Source organism: Trachurus trachurus (assembly GCF_905171665.1).
Source record: "Trachurus trachurus genome assembly, chromosome: 7".
Lineage (NCBI taxonomy): Eukaryota > Metazoa > Chordata > Actinopteri > Carangiformes > Carangidae > Trachurus > Trachurus trachurus.
This window is the reverse complement of record NC_139901.1, coordinates 30,140,561-30,155,143: the sequence shown is the minus strand read 5'-3', so window position 1 is coordinate 30,155,143 and position 14,583 is coordinate 30,140,561. Positions and strand designations below refer to the sequence as shown.

Below are 14,583 nucleotides of genomic sequence, written 5' to 3'. Positions count from 1 at the left end.
CAACAGCGAGCCGTAAAAAAAAACAAAAAAAACAACAACTCTGAGCCTTATCAGCAAGACAAAGAATACTCTGTCCCTCTCCGGGAGAACAACGGGTGGAGTGGACAAAAGTAGGCTATGACAAATTTGCTTGTGCTAATGAATTTGTGGGTTATATGACTCATATTTGCCCGGTGAGAACAGAGTGTATAACCTCATTTTATTTAATTAATGTTTTTTATTAAAACAAAAAAGTCAAGTGGTGCATTCAGGAACGTGACAGGAGGATTTACAGTCTCGTTCAGTCTTTTTTTTCATGTTTCCTCTTCATTCTCAGCTAGGTATCAAGTACTAGTCGGTTGCCATGGATACGGTCATCAGCACGATGAGGAGGATGAGGAGGCCCAAAAAGGCGAGAGAGGCGTCTTATTAAGAAACCCTGGCGGCCCATCACCGTGTCAGCAGTCGTGCCACTTCACAATTAGTCCTTTCAACTTAATCTGACTTGAAGTGCGCCCCTTCATTTTTTCCCTCCTCCTCCTCCTCCTCCTCCTCCTCCTCCTTCTCCTCCCGTTGCTAAAAAACTTTGAAACATTTTTCCTCTTCTCTCTCTCTTCAGAAGTGAGCCGATCGAGGCCTGTGTGTGGCGCGCACATGAAGTCAGCAACACACAACAACAACAACCTGCTCATGGCAAGTAGGTCACCGAGGAAATCCAGCTTAAAGCAAACAAGTTTGTTGTTTAGCCACCGATCTGCTGCAGCGCTAATTCTACATCTGAAATGTACAAATCACACACACACATACATACACACACTCTCTCTCTAAACTTAGGTATAATTTCCACTGGAGACCAACACACCCATGAACAAATTATCTTAAAATGCCTATGACCGTACCTGGAAGATCAACTCCTAGACCAACACAGCCTTTCACTGTGTCACCTTTTAAAATGTTTGCCGTGTTATATTTCTTTCCTTATATTCATGTTGCTCCGCTGTTTTAAAATGAGAGCCATTTGTATTAAAGCAGAAGTAAGCAATATTTTTGTGTTAATATAAGTCTTAAATAGTTATATCTTCCGACAGCAATCACTTATATAGAGTGTTTGGTCTGAAACATGGGTCTGTCAGTCACTCTGCTCTGCTCTGAGCTGAGGAGAAAACTTTTCTTGTATCCTACAAGTTTTATCCAATGAGGAGAGAGAACGGCATGCAGGGCTGTGTGTGCAGCCAAGGGATGCGCCTGAATGTGGTGACGTAGGGACGAGGACCAATAGATCCATGACGAGGGCGGGGGCTGCTAACTCCATCGGCTGACAAGACGTTATGGTGCGTTCAGGGCAACCCGTAACTTGTGTTTTTCCGACCTGTGAAGTCGTACCAGTTCGATCTTTCACAGGTAAAACAGGTCGGAAAAACACGAGTGGGTTGCCTGGAACGCTACAAAGTCGTAAGTTGTGACTTGAAGCTGTAATTTACGGTTTCAAAAGCCTGCCTGGAACGCAGCATTAGCCAAAACAACCGGATCGCTTACTTCTGCTTGAACTAATGTTGTGGATATATACCATGATCCAGGAACGCAGCTTGCACAGACATTATTCCTCTTCCCTACAGCTACAATAAATTCTGGTGGAGTCCCAGTCGGTCTGAAACACCCATTTCACCCAGCACGAGTTAATAAGAACATGCTGACTTGACTTCTTTTTTGTTGCTGCCCAGTTTAATTAATACTCTCTAAACAGCACAGAGGTAAAAAAAAAAAAAAAAAAAATAGTATCATGCAGCCTTCGCACACATTTGATTCAACATTTGGGACGTACTGGTAAAGCTAGATTAGCGTTGCTTTAAAAACTCACACTAACTTGAAAAGTTTATAGAGCAGCAGTGCATGAAAACTCCTCCTAAAATAATGTCAACATTGCTGTGGCACTATAGGGGAAAAGTCAGGAGATCAACAGTCAGTATAGGATTAACCCTCAGGGGGAAGACGAGTGTCTCTGCTAAATTTTCATGCCAATCCATCATATAATTTGTTGAGACAGTTCGGTCTGGACCAGATTAGTGCCACGACTGATCAACAAACCGACATTTGTTCTGCACAAAGAAGAAAGGTGGTGGCGATCTGTTGATTCTGAATAAGCTCCTTTTTTTATCACATCAACACATATTCTTCGCTATAAACCGTTCAGATTGCACTGGATATGGTCATTTAAAAAAAAATAAAAAAATCTCCTTGAGCAACACTGAACTATTTCTTTATAAATATCACTTGGGAGTTGCAAAAAGAAACACTGTCAAACAATAGTGAACGTGACCAGATCTTGACTGTATCGTGCATCTGAAGCCCAGTGTGGGCTGAATGAGCCCATTGACAGAGGAAAGAGCATGAAGTGGCTGAATGTCCTCATTTAGCAACAGTACAGTAGGATACAGTGTGTATGAAGGCACACACACACACACACACACACACACACACATCGCTGTTTGACTATATTTGTGCAACTCTGTCACTGACATAATGCTTTTTACACTTTTTACTCAAACATTCACAACTGAATATCCAACTCCAACAGTAAAAACTTAAAAACAACCACTTTACCCGATGGTCCCCACAAAGCTGTTACACCGACACATGTAAGGTCCCCATAAGTATCGTCAGAGTTTCAGACCTCGCAAATACAGTAAAACAAACACACACACAGGTACCACAGATGTGCTGACTGTTGAATGCTGCAATGTCTATTACATAACCAAACAAACAAACACGATGTGTTTTTTGTTTTGTTTTTGTCACTGTCACTGTCAGGATCGTTTTTCTTTTCCTTTGTGATGGCCTGTAACTCAATGTGGTTTTGTCTTCAGAAAGTTCCCGTTGGAAGGCATAAAAAACATTTTTCTGGTCTTCCATTTATCAACAGATTGGCTATTTTCCAATATATATAACACTTATATGAGAGCCAAAGTCATCATAACATACTTAATTATTGTTGGTATATTGCTGTTAGTTGCTGATGTTTAGTATATTTTGGATGACTACTATAGGCCTTTAGTGGTAAAGTGTGCCTTTATGGTAATGATCAATTAGCTGTAACTCACAGAAGAAAAAGGGTATTTGCACAAAACTTCACATGTATAGCTTCAAAACACCTAAGTACAACTTTTCACATTGAAAAAAATAAAAATCCCTTGGTTGACTATAGGGAGATATTCAATGAAACACAAGTTTTCACAAGCGATTTTAGTTTTTTTGTGAAATATGGCATGCAAATGGGACTTTACACTGCAGCAGATAAAATGGCAGGTTTTCCTGAATCATATGATGTTACTACCAGAAAAAATAAGCTCAAAATTGGTAAAAAATAAATAAATATTCAAGGCGTTTTTAGGTCTGTGTAGGCTTTTAATTAATGTTTTTAATGTCATTTAAACAGTGTATTTAGTGCAGGATTCAGTACTTTTTATTGGAGGTTTCTGAGTCTATCTCCTTGTTTTCTGTTGCTACTACTACTGTACAGGTGTGTCTGTTTTCTTATCTGTTCTCCATCTGTAACGAACTTATGTGTCAATACAAACTCAAGGCAGGATTGTCATCAGAGAACGACTGGATGATGTTATTATAGCCACGGTTATTGTTGCCAGAGTCCGGTTAGATAGTGACTCACTGTACCTGTTCATTCGACAAAAAAAATATTTGCGGCACATTCTTTGTCAAGACAAGACACACGGAGCTACGGGTGAACTGGAGAGATGTAGAACAGGTGATAGCGAAGGTATTCATTTACACGTTAGCTGTTGTCTCTATACTGCACCATAGTCAACTCAACCACCTTTTTCTGTCTTTTTGGTGTTGTTTTCTGCACCATTTGTTAAGGAGTTACTGTGTTATGAAGCATGAAGGTGCCGCAGCAGGAACACACCTGTTTGGAGCAGTCGAGGCCGGACACTTTCAAAATGCACGACCGTGATTAAACAACCTTTATGTTTTTTTTATCCTTTCATCAGGGCGAAGTTAAGTTAACGATCTGATCGTCTGCTCCGTGAGCATTAGATAATTAACTGTGGCTCGACCCAACCCTCCCCCCGTCCCTCCCTCCCCATGTCTTCCTTGTAGATGGGTTGCTATTGTGAATATGAATGTGAATGTCAAAGTAAATATGCAAGGTGAACTGACTGAGTAGGCAATGAAGAGCCCTCTGGTTGCCCTACATCTCCTGTTTGTTTTGCCACTGCCCTTGGAAAGGTGCTTGAATGGCCTCCTGTTCTCAAGTAGCGCTGCCTTGCAGTCTAATCATCTTTTGTCATGCAAACATTTGCTTTGGTCAAACAAAAAGACCCTCTCCCCTTCTGTGTTGTTTTCCTGTTGTCAGCGTTCAATACAATACGCTTTAGACTAATGATGATAATCAAAAAATCTGAGACAAAAACTAGGTGTAAGATTAGCTCACACCCAACAGCTGGAGCCACAACCTGCACAAAACAATCTGTCCATGACTCATAATCTTTCATTCACATGTTATCGGGGGGTCATTCATCATCTTCTGCTCCGACACCTTCTCCCTATAACGAGTGTTTATTCTCTAAAACAACACATTGACACGTTTAAAATCAGCAGACCAGGGAATGCCATCTATACATCTACAACAACATGATGGGGGCTTTCCAAACCCTGTTGTTTTTGAACGTGACTGACCTGCATTTCTGTCTCTGGGAGACGACAACATACAGAATCATTGTTCACGTTGCCTGAAGGACTCGTCACTGAGGCAGCTGCCGGGAGATCATCGAGTTCCTCTTAGACACAGGTCGTCACTGTGTTTATTTCATGGTTGCATGGGGGATATATGGGGTGATATCCACTGTGAGCTGCTCAGAAATACGTACAGTATCTCTCATGTGACAACAGATGTGTTTTCTTAAAAGTAGAAGGAATACTTAAGTGTCACCAAAACGGATATGAAAGCTCGGTGTTGCGACATCACGGCCACATTTGTCTAAGGAACATTTCTGCTGCCAAATCCCAGCATCCAACACTGCCAGTAAAAAAAAAAAAGTAATATCTTGAAAAGCTTAAAGAACTGTAAACCTCACACACAGCAACTCAAATTAATTGGCAGCCTCATTCATAGTTGATGCCAAAATTAAAAAGCGTGTCAAAAGAAAAGACAGATCTGCAGAGAACAGAGGGGCTGCGTTTCTTTCGCTGAATGCCAATGGGATGCAGGGGGGGGCAGAGTGTATTACAGATCACCCGCTGATGTGAGCAATCACACTGACCTATCGAAATGCCAAGAACAACGGCTGCTGCTGAACACGAAACAGAAAAGCAACTTGTTTGCTTCATAGTAGAGAGTTGATCTCTGTTGCCCTCGGAGTGTTTAACTGTCAACACTTCAACTGCCCCATTGTGGTATAAAACAATAGACCATTAAAAAAGTGCTGAAACACTACTGGGAACCGATTACTTCTTCGGTATGTTTGCTGGGAAAGAATAAAAAATCTTAAGTATACACGCATCAATTATCATTTTTATTGGAAACTACTATATTCCTTGCATAGTTGCTTGTTGACAAAGTTTTGAAAATTCAGTTGACCTTTGGTGCAGAAAAGATCCTCAGGGCAACTCAAGCAATTAAGTAAAACTAATTAATTAAAAGTGTACTGAACACCACTAGGGGGGGGGCTGTCTGTCTAGAGACCTGACACTCCAAACACACAGTGCAATACTACGATTCAATACCTCAGCTTGAGTTATATTAAGCCAGAAGTATTGCCAAAACCAAACAAAGCAACTTATTTAACAACCAATGCAACTGTCAACGCTCACTATGACTCTCTGGAAGCTAATCAAGTGCAATTGAAGTAAATAATTTACTTTTCTTCCAGGAAACTGTGGCTCTATGAAATAAAGCATTATCAGAGTTATCTCACTCGGAGTTATCTCACTTGTGAATGCACTTCCTAGCAATAATTAATGCGTATCACTTGTTCTTCTGGCACCACTTGGACACCCGCCCAGTTAATGTCAGTTACTACTCTGGCTATACTAAACCCTAGAAACTGCTGCACAGCCCACCCTGCCTCTAAACTACTGTAGTGTCTGCACAAGCTGTTAGCTGTTATATTCCCAGACTTTCTTCAGGCTTCCTTCCAGCACACGTCCTGGGGTAAAAAGGCAGTGAGGCATGTAGTTGCATCGGGGCACCTGTTCACCTTTTGACCATTAAAAAGAAAGAAGGAAAAAAAAGGCTGTGCTGACTGCGTGTCTGGAAAGTCTGAAGTGGGCCACACAAATACAAATACATACTGCACTGAACTGTGCAGTGTTTATCTGTTTCTATTTGAAATAAACTGTAAATTATGAGATATCAGAGGAAAGCAAGAATGTAAGTTAATCACACATGAAACAAGTATGCAGTTGTTTCTACTGTATGTTTTCTTATATGACTGACAGCACATATGCATAGTATACACAGCATGCACAGTCCACACCAACACTTTCCTGTAACCTGAACCCTGTGTAACTTTTCTCTCTGTCGATTTTGTCGCCTTATCTTGTTTATGCTTCTCTGTTTGATACCTCGTCATGACGGTTCAGAACGCAGCCCGTAATAATGATGCAGCAACAGCAGCATTACAGAGTCCAGTTTATAATAATAATAGTAGGTAAAAACCCCGAAAAAACAGAAACAGAAACAAAAATGTCAAGTTGAGACATTCATAAAGCTGTCACGGTGGGATTGATGGGAAACAAGCAGGCAGAGATACAGACAGAGAATCTGCACAGTCATCAAACAGGGGAGACAGAGACAGACACAAACAAACACTCACACTCATACAAATGTGAGCTGTGCTGAGGTTTTCCTGCTTCTCATTATTATTATTATTAATATTATTATAGGAAATTCATTCTTACCCTCCATAGGCTCCAAAAGTGAAACTCCTCTTTCTCTGCGGCATACCGGCTAATGGATAGCAGTGAGTCAGTCAACTCAGAGCTGAATGGAGCCAGCACTTGTGTCACTTACGCTGACTGAGCATGTGTGTGTGTGCATGTGTGTGTGTGTGAGTGAGAGAGAGAGAGAGAGCGTGTGTGTTTGTATGCTTTGCCTGATGTATGAGTTCCACTCCCCCAGCCTTGGCTAACATGCCCTGCCTCTTCCTCAGTCGCACGCCTCCTTCACAAACAGGGGGGAGAAACGGCGAGAGGATGAGGAGAGAGGATGCAGGAGGGGAGGAGGGAGGGAGGGAGGGAGGGAGGGGAGGGAGGGAGGGAGGGGTCTGGCTGCTGCTGCTGACCATGCCCGTCTCCCAGGGAACCAACGCTGTCATGCACCAAGTTCAGGGAGGTGTTTACCAAAATCCTCAAAAACCCACACACACTGAGAATCATGGTCAGTTTAAAACCCTCCTGGTGCCCTGCTGGGTCAAGGAAGGAGGGATGAAAGGAAGGAAAGAAGGAAGGAAGGAAGGAAGGAAGGAAGGAAGGAAGGAAGGAAGGAAGGAAGGAAGGAAGGAAGGAAGGAAGGAAGGAAGGAAGGAAGGAAGGAAGGAAGGACAAAGGGAAAGAAGGAAGGAAGGAAGGACAAAGGGAAAGAAGGAAGGATAAAGGGATAGAAGGAAGGAAGGAAGGACGAAGGGAAAGAAAGAAGGAAGGAAATAAGGATAAAGGGATAGAAAGAAGGAAGGAAATAAGGATAAAGAGATAGAAGGAAGGAAGGAAGGACAAAGGGAAAGAAAGAAGGAAGGAAGGAAGGAAGGAAGGAAGGAAGGAAGGATAAAGGGATAGAAGGAAGGAAGAAAGGATGGATAAAGGGAAAGAAGGAAGGAAGGATAAAGGGAAAGAAGGAAGGACGGAAGGAAGGAAGGAAGGAAGGAAGGAAGGAAGGAAGGATAAAGGGATAGAAGGAAGGAAGGAAGGAAGGACAAAGGGAAAGAAGGAAGTAGGGATAAAGGGATAGAAGGAAGGACGAAGGGAAGGAAGGAAGGAAGGAAGGAAGGAAGGAAGGAAGGAAGGAAGGAAGGAAGGAAGGAAGGAAGGAAGGAAGGAAGGACAAAGGGAAAGAAGGAAGGAAGGACGGAAGGAAGGAAGGATAAAGGGATAGAAGGAAGAAAGGAAGAACGAAGGGAAAGAAGGAAGGAAGGACAAAGGGAAAGGGAAGGACAGATTGGGTCAAAGAAGTAAGGACGAAGGGAAGGAAGGAAGGGAGGGAGGGAGGGAGGCAAAAAGAATTGTGGAAAGAAGGAAGGGAAAAGGGAAGGAAAGAAAGATGGAGGGAGGGAACAGACCAGGTGAACTGGATCAAAAGAGGAAGGAAGAAGACGTAGGACGAAGGGAAGGAAGGAAGGAAGCCAGGGGAAAAGGATTGTGGAAAGAAGGAAGGGAGAAAGGAAGGAAAGAAAGAAGGATGGAGGAAGTGAACAGACCCAGAAGGACGACAGGAGGGTTAAAAAAAAAAAAAAAAACAGCTTAAGGCGAAACACTCTTCAGTCTTGCAACACTAGTTCTCAGTCTCTCACCGCCGCTGGACGACAGCTGGTCAAACAAGCTGCAGTCGTCACACAAACACTTCATCATTCTTCACTAAACGTCCCAATCACAGAGCAGCCGCTGCCCTGGGTTAGCATACTGTAGCTGACGACCTTTGAACACGTTTCTTTCTTTCTAATCTTCTTGATCATTCATCTCCCTCCCTTCTTTCTTTTCTTTTGTAAACCCATCACCTCTGGTATGCACAACAACAAAAAGCACAAGGTTAAGGTACTGTAGCAGCAGCAGCACAGCAGCACCACCACGGTTTCCCTGCTGCTGCTGCTGCTGCTGCTGCTGTGTTACCATTGATTAAACAGAGCAAATAAAACGTCTGGACACGGAGACTCTCACTTGTATCAGGTGATAAACTGGCAACAACAACAACAACAACAACAACACATTAAGCTGCCGTGGAGACGTCTATCTGCCATCTGATAGACACTCACCTCCAAAGCATGTGTGCTATGTCGCATGCAACAGACTGCTCTTATCGTTGGTCAAGTGTTACACAGGGTGGAGTCAAGGTACTTTATTATACTCATTTTATACTAAAACTGAGGCAGTATACTTGGAATAAACTATATTTTATATACTTAAGAAAAGTATAGTGAAGTATACTTGGCTTATACTGAAAAGTATAAAGCAGGGCCGGCCCTAGGATTTTGGTGGCCCCCTAAACAAGATTTTTGTTTGTGGCACCACTCTAAGCGCAAACACCAAATCACTGGTTAAAACTGAATACAGACGTGTTTATGCCCTCTGAGGTTCGGGGCCATTTCTCGACTTTTACATATTTTCTTAAATGTATCTTTTTAAGACACTTGCAGATGTAACAATACTCAAGTGTTTTATGTCTAAATATTAGAACCTCCGCTGTAAGCACACTGAGGCCAATTTGTCCTAGAACACTGTATAAAGAAATAATTTAGGCCAAATGCTGGAAATTTGAGGTCTGCTTTTTGAAAAATGTCAAATCCCTTGTGAAAACACTCCTTCAGTCATGAGAATGAACTGTTTTGGCGCTTGAAATAGGATATGAATACAGTAATAGATAAGTGTAGAAAACAAGTCTAAAATGAAATTTTGTAAGGTTGCTTTTTGAGCACAAATGTTGTCATTCTGCCGTTCTATTTTCACCAAATGTCTCAAATGTGAGATAAAAGAAGTTGAATATTGACTTCAAATGACATATAAAGCCTATAAAGTATACTTCTATGAACTTAAAATGTTCAAATTTAGTCAGAAGAATTGCTATACTTATACTCAAGCATACCTAATAAAATGAACTTCAACTTTTTGCTATGAAAGTTTTCAGTCAGTGAGTTATAATTTCACCACAAAAAAATCACGAGTGAATAAAATCTCGCAGCAACGACCTCCCCGTGGGCCAATGAAGTCTTCATCACATTAACTGCAGAGCACCACTCATAGTAACGGGGCAGACAGACACTTTATTAATCAATGGGCCGACCAAACACGCAACAATCCCCCTGATAGACAATTACATCATCTCTCCACAATTACATCACCGCCTTTCTTTTCCTCTGGGACTGCAATTTCCTAAAAACACTTCCCCACCACCGCAGCGTCACAGTCCTTCTCTGACATTGCTGGTAATGGACCAGACTTTCTCTAATGCCGTCATTTGTCTGACCGGACACCTCTTTGGCTAATAGAGACTTCATTGATTATAGTGATTATTGATGTTAATTGACATTTCTGATTATTTTTGTTTTTGACCTTGCTAGCTGTTGAAAAGCCTGTTGACTTTGATGATCCTCTCACTTTCCCGTAAGCTTAAACTATAATGATGTCAAAATCTCATTGACTGCCCTTTGTTCACTGCTAATTAGTGAAAGATTAAGTGTTAAGCCTTTAATTTACAGGCCGTTAATTACATGATAATGTCAAGAAATAGCTAAGAAATAACAATAATGTCAAGAAATAGCCTAGAAATAACAGTCAATTTCATAGTAATGTCATGTTTTTCAAAGGCAAAAGATTACACATGCTTTTCATGCTTTGAATTTGGGAATTTTGGGGATTTCTACGCAATCAATCGTTGTTTTTTGGCTATATTCCTTGACATTACTGTGAAATTGACTGTTACTTCTGCACTATTTCTAGACATTACGACACAATTAATTGTTACTTGTTGGCTATTTCTTGACATTACCATGTAATTACTTTCAATTAGCTGAAATCACTTGTAAATTAAGGCGAGACACTACACTGATCAATTTTGAGATTTTGGGCTATTTTTCTTCCTTAACATGTATTCTTTCAGAAAAGTCAAAAGAAATGGTAGAAAATCCACATTAAGGTGGTTATTTTACTTCATTTTGTCTCTTTCGTCAGTAGATTTCTCCTAAATTTGCCAAAAGTTAACAGCTACTGTGACATACAGTGCTGTGCCTGTTGTTGATATTGTTGATATATCAATCACAGCCTGATTTATACAACATTTTATTCCTAAAAACATGGCGAAATTGGATTTTTTTAGGGCTGGTGACAGTATTTTCTCATTTACAAAGTGATAAAAAGAGATATCCAAAATACCCTCTGTAAAAACTTCTGACTCTAATATGTCAACAAAATAAAACAAGAATTTTGAAAGGGGCTTTATCAATTTTTCAGATTTCGGTTCTGGAAATGTATGAAAATTAGCTCATATTTCATTAGATATTGACTCATTTAGATACTTAAACATAAAATTTAACAAAACTTGTAATACAAAAAATATTTGTCTTAATGTAAGTGATAAACTTGGGAAGTTTCATGGTGATATCTGTTATTTAAAACTTTTACCATAGTGTCTCCTCTTAAAGGGTTATAGCTACCGATTAAGCTAAGATTCTGAACATTGTGGTGAACACAGTAAACATTATGCACGCTGGTACTGTCGCCGTGAGCACTGTGAGTTATCATGCTGATGTTAGCATTTAGCTCAAAGCACAGCCACAGCCTGTCAGACACCCGCTAGCAGACTGCAGGCTCTTTTTTACTGTTTGTGCTCTAGTGTTTTATCTGTATATCCTTTCAGTCAAGTCTCTCCTGTGCTTGCAGACAGATATCAAAAAAAGTCAACGAGTGTAAAATTCACACATGCAATAAAAGAGACTCAAATAAAAACAACAGTAGGCTACATGTGGTAATTAGTGCAAATCCATAGAGGTGCAAAAAAAAAGAGAGGATCAGTAAACACAACCTCAGTCAGAGCTGTTTGTGTTCTTCTCTGCACCAAATCCGTCTTATCCATCATGGAAAGAAATCCTCATCTACCTCATCAATTCAGTTTCTTTCAATTAGCTGAAATCACTTGTTTAATCTCAACAGGCAGCCAACTTTTCCTCGGCTCCTTGGCACCGCCACAGCTCGGCATCATTTAAGTGCCGCTCTATTGATTCAGTGCATCAGTCTTTGCTCTATACCTTCGCTCCTGTCTGCTCTCCTGACAATTCAATTAGCTAAAGCAGCTGTGGCGTGTGCGAGGCATTCGAATGGGGGGCGCAGTCCAGACAACAACAAACCTTTAATCATATCACCCCGCGGGAACAAGGCCCCCGCCAGCCCAGCCCAGCCCTCCTCTCCTCCTCCTCCTCTGACTGAGCTCAGCGGCTCTCTGGCTCCTCTTTTTTTTGTCTTAAAGGAAGTGGAGGAGCAGGAAAACTCTGGAGAGGACAAAAGAAAAAGGAGATCCCTCCCTGATATCCACGTCGTCAGGACTGATACTGCAGCACCAACCAAACATACAGCCAGACGTTTAACAAAACAAAACACACAGCTGACAATGCATACAAAAAGCTCCCTGTCTGCTCGAGTTAAAGGGATAGTTGAACATTTTGGCAAACTGCATGGCCCATTGCCATAATCCATATAGTTTTAGGAGTAGTTTCGTTACCTTTAATTGTCGGTGCAAGCTGTTTTTAGAACGGCGGAGCAGAGCCGTGAGCTGCTCAGAGCTACGCTAATGGGATTTCTTGGTTTCTCTCATCAAATAGACAATCCAACAACTCCAAAACGCTCTGGTGGACCAGTTGTCACCTGCACATTAACATGCACTGCCCCACCTCAAATAAATTGAATTGAAAAACTGCCCCTGAAGGCAACGTGCATCAGTGGTTTTGCATGAATTTCCCTCTAAAACAACTCTGTCTGGTAACGTTGTGTTATTATCTCATAGCGTGGTGAATGTTCAGGTCACAACTTGTCCACCAGAGCGTTTTGGAGTTGTTGGATTGTGTATTTGATGACTTTGATGAGGGAAACCAAGAAATCCCATTAGCCTCCGTAGCGGCTAAGTAGCTCTGAGCAGCTCGCGGCTCTGCTCCGCCGTTCTAAAAATAGTTTGCACCGACAATTAAAGGTAACAAACCTACTGCTAAAACTATAGGGATTGGGCCAATTTGCCAAAATGTATAACTATCCCTTTAAGTGCATGTTGTTCAAGTTGGAATCACAAACCTAAATGTATATTTCCATAAACAACACCAGTATATGGCTGTTTCTTTTTTTAGGTTCTGTATAAGTCTCCTCACACAACCTGTGAACGGACACAGCCACATAAACTAAATAATTGATTTCCTGTGGAGACAGAGCTGGTGTGTGGTGAACGAGGGATGAGGAGTGGACGGAGCAAAGATCAGTCAGTCCTCCTTATAACTCTGCCTTCATGGGGCAGGAAATTTGCTCCTGAGGAATAAATCAACGCCTGATGAAATATGTGTGGAGGCCTTTGTTAGGGGAAGTGTGTCACAATTCATCATTTCAGTCCTTCTAAATAGAAATTGAATTTTCTATATGTCGTCGCGCGGTTTTAATGTGTTTGAAGCTGGACAAACACCATAAATCAACTTTTGCGACGACGACAAAGCAGCCGCGAGTTTCAGAGCAAACATAAGCGTTATGAAAACAAGGAAAACAATAAAACAATACAGCTTTGTGCTCCATGTTTATTCTCATTAATATTTATTTATTCTTCTCCCAGCATATCTCCAGTTTCAGAGCAGGCCACTCAGGAGAAGAAACCTGCCCTGCCTTGATTATTTCCTCCACTAAATAATACTAATGCAGTTTTCTTTAATGGGCCCATTGCAAAGAAAGGTGCAAAAGAGAGATTTCAAGAGGAGGAAGGAAAATAAAACAGAGACGATAAAAGCCAAAGAGCAACAACCCTCAGTGCATAACAGCACCAGAAGTGGTGGATTTCTGAAACCACTGAGAACAGCAGGATCCGATCTGACCCCTGAAATGTGTTTGTAAATAATCCACTCACACACTCTGACAGTGCATTTTCTCCACAGGCTCCGAGCCCTCACTAAGAGAATCTGTGAGTGGTCCAATTTTATCACACCGTTTTAGCAATTTATCATGCATTTCTTTTTCTTTTTTTAGTATTTTTTTGGGGGCTTTTTATCCAGAAATTGACAGGAAAGTTTAGAGAGACAGGAAATCGAAAATAGTGAGGACTATATTGCCTCTGTATTTGAAGCACCTGCTCAACCCAGTGAGCTTATACGCCACTCCTATCATGCATTCCTAAAAAAGTAGGGGTGTGCCAAAAAATCGATTCACATATCGCAATTCTCATTTAATACGATTCAGAATCGATATAAAATGTCCCCATAAAAATGAAACAAATCTGCAAAATCGGCCTCCATTTCCTTAGAATTTAAAAGGCTGCATGTTTAACTGCACTATTTATTTATTTTAATTTAATTTAATTTAATTTCCTTTATTTGTTAAGAGGGACAGTGTACATTAATGAACATTTTAAAAGAATAAAATGTAAATGCACCCAATTATAGCCAACAGGCTAATTTCCGTTGGCAGTCCCCCTGCCTGATGGAACATGGCATGAAACATAAAACAAAGGTATATAAAAAGTTACATTAAAATACATTAAGACACATAGCACAAATCACAACACAATACACCTTAACCCCACCCCTCCCACCCGCACGTACGAACGCACATATTGTTTCATGATGGAATCCATGAAACAATATGCACACATATAACACGTTGCAGATACAAAAATAAAGAGGCACTTTAAATGTTGTTACTTAAAGC

The 14,583-nt window shown here is 41.0% G+C and overlaps 1 protein-coding gene across 5 annotated transcripts in view; it reads right to left on the bottom strand.

The window, feature by feature from the left end:
* LOC310988629 (rap1 GTPase-activating protein 1-like) overlaps positions 1-6,986 on the bottom strand; it is a 60,624-nt gene extending 53,638 nt beyond the window's left edge. For 2 of the 5 annotated variants that reach the window (XM_083975300.1, XM_083975303.1), the window contains exon 1: positions 6,895-6,986. In XM_083975300.1, coding sequence (XP_083831426.1) covers positions 6,895-6,938 — 44 coding nt within the window. In that variant the 5' untranslated portion in view covers positions 6,939-6,986. The remainder of the gene's footprint in view (positions 1-6,894) is intronic. The other 3 variants (XM_083975298.1, XM_083975299.1, XM_083975301.1) reach the window with 2 other exon arrangements.
* Between the last annotated feature and the right edge of the window lie 7,597 nt (positions 6,987-14,583).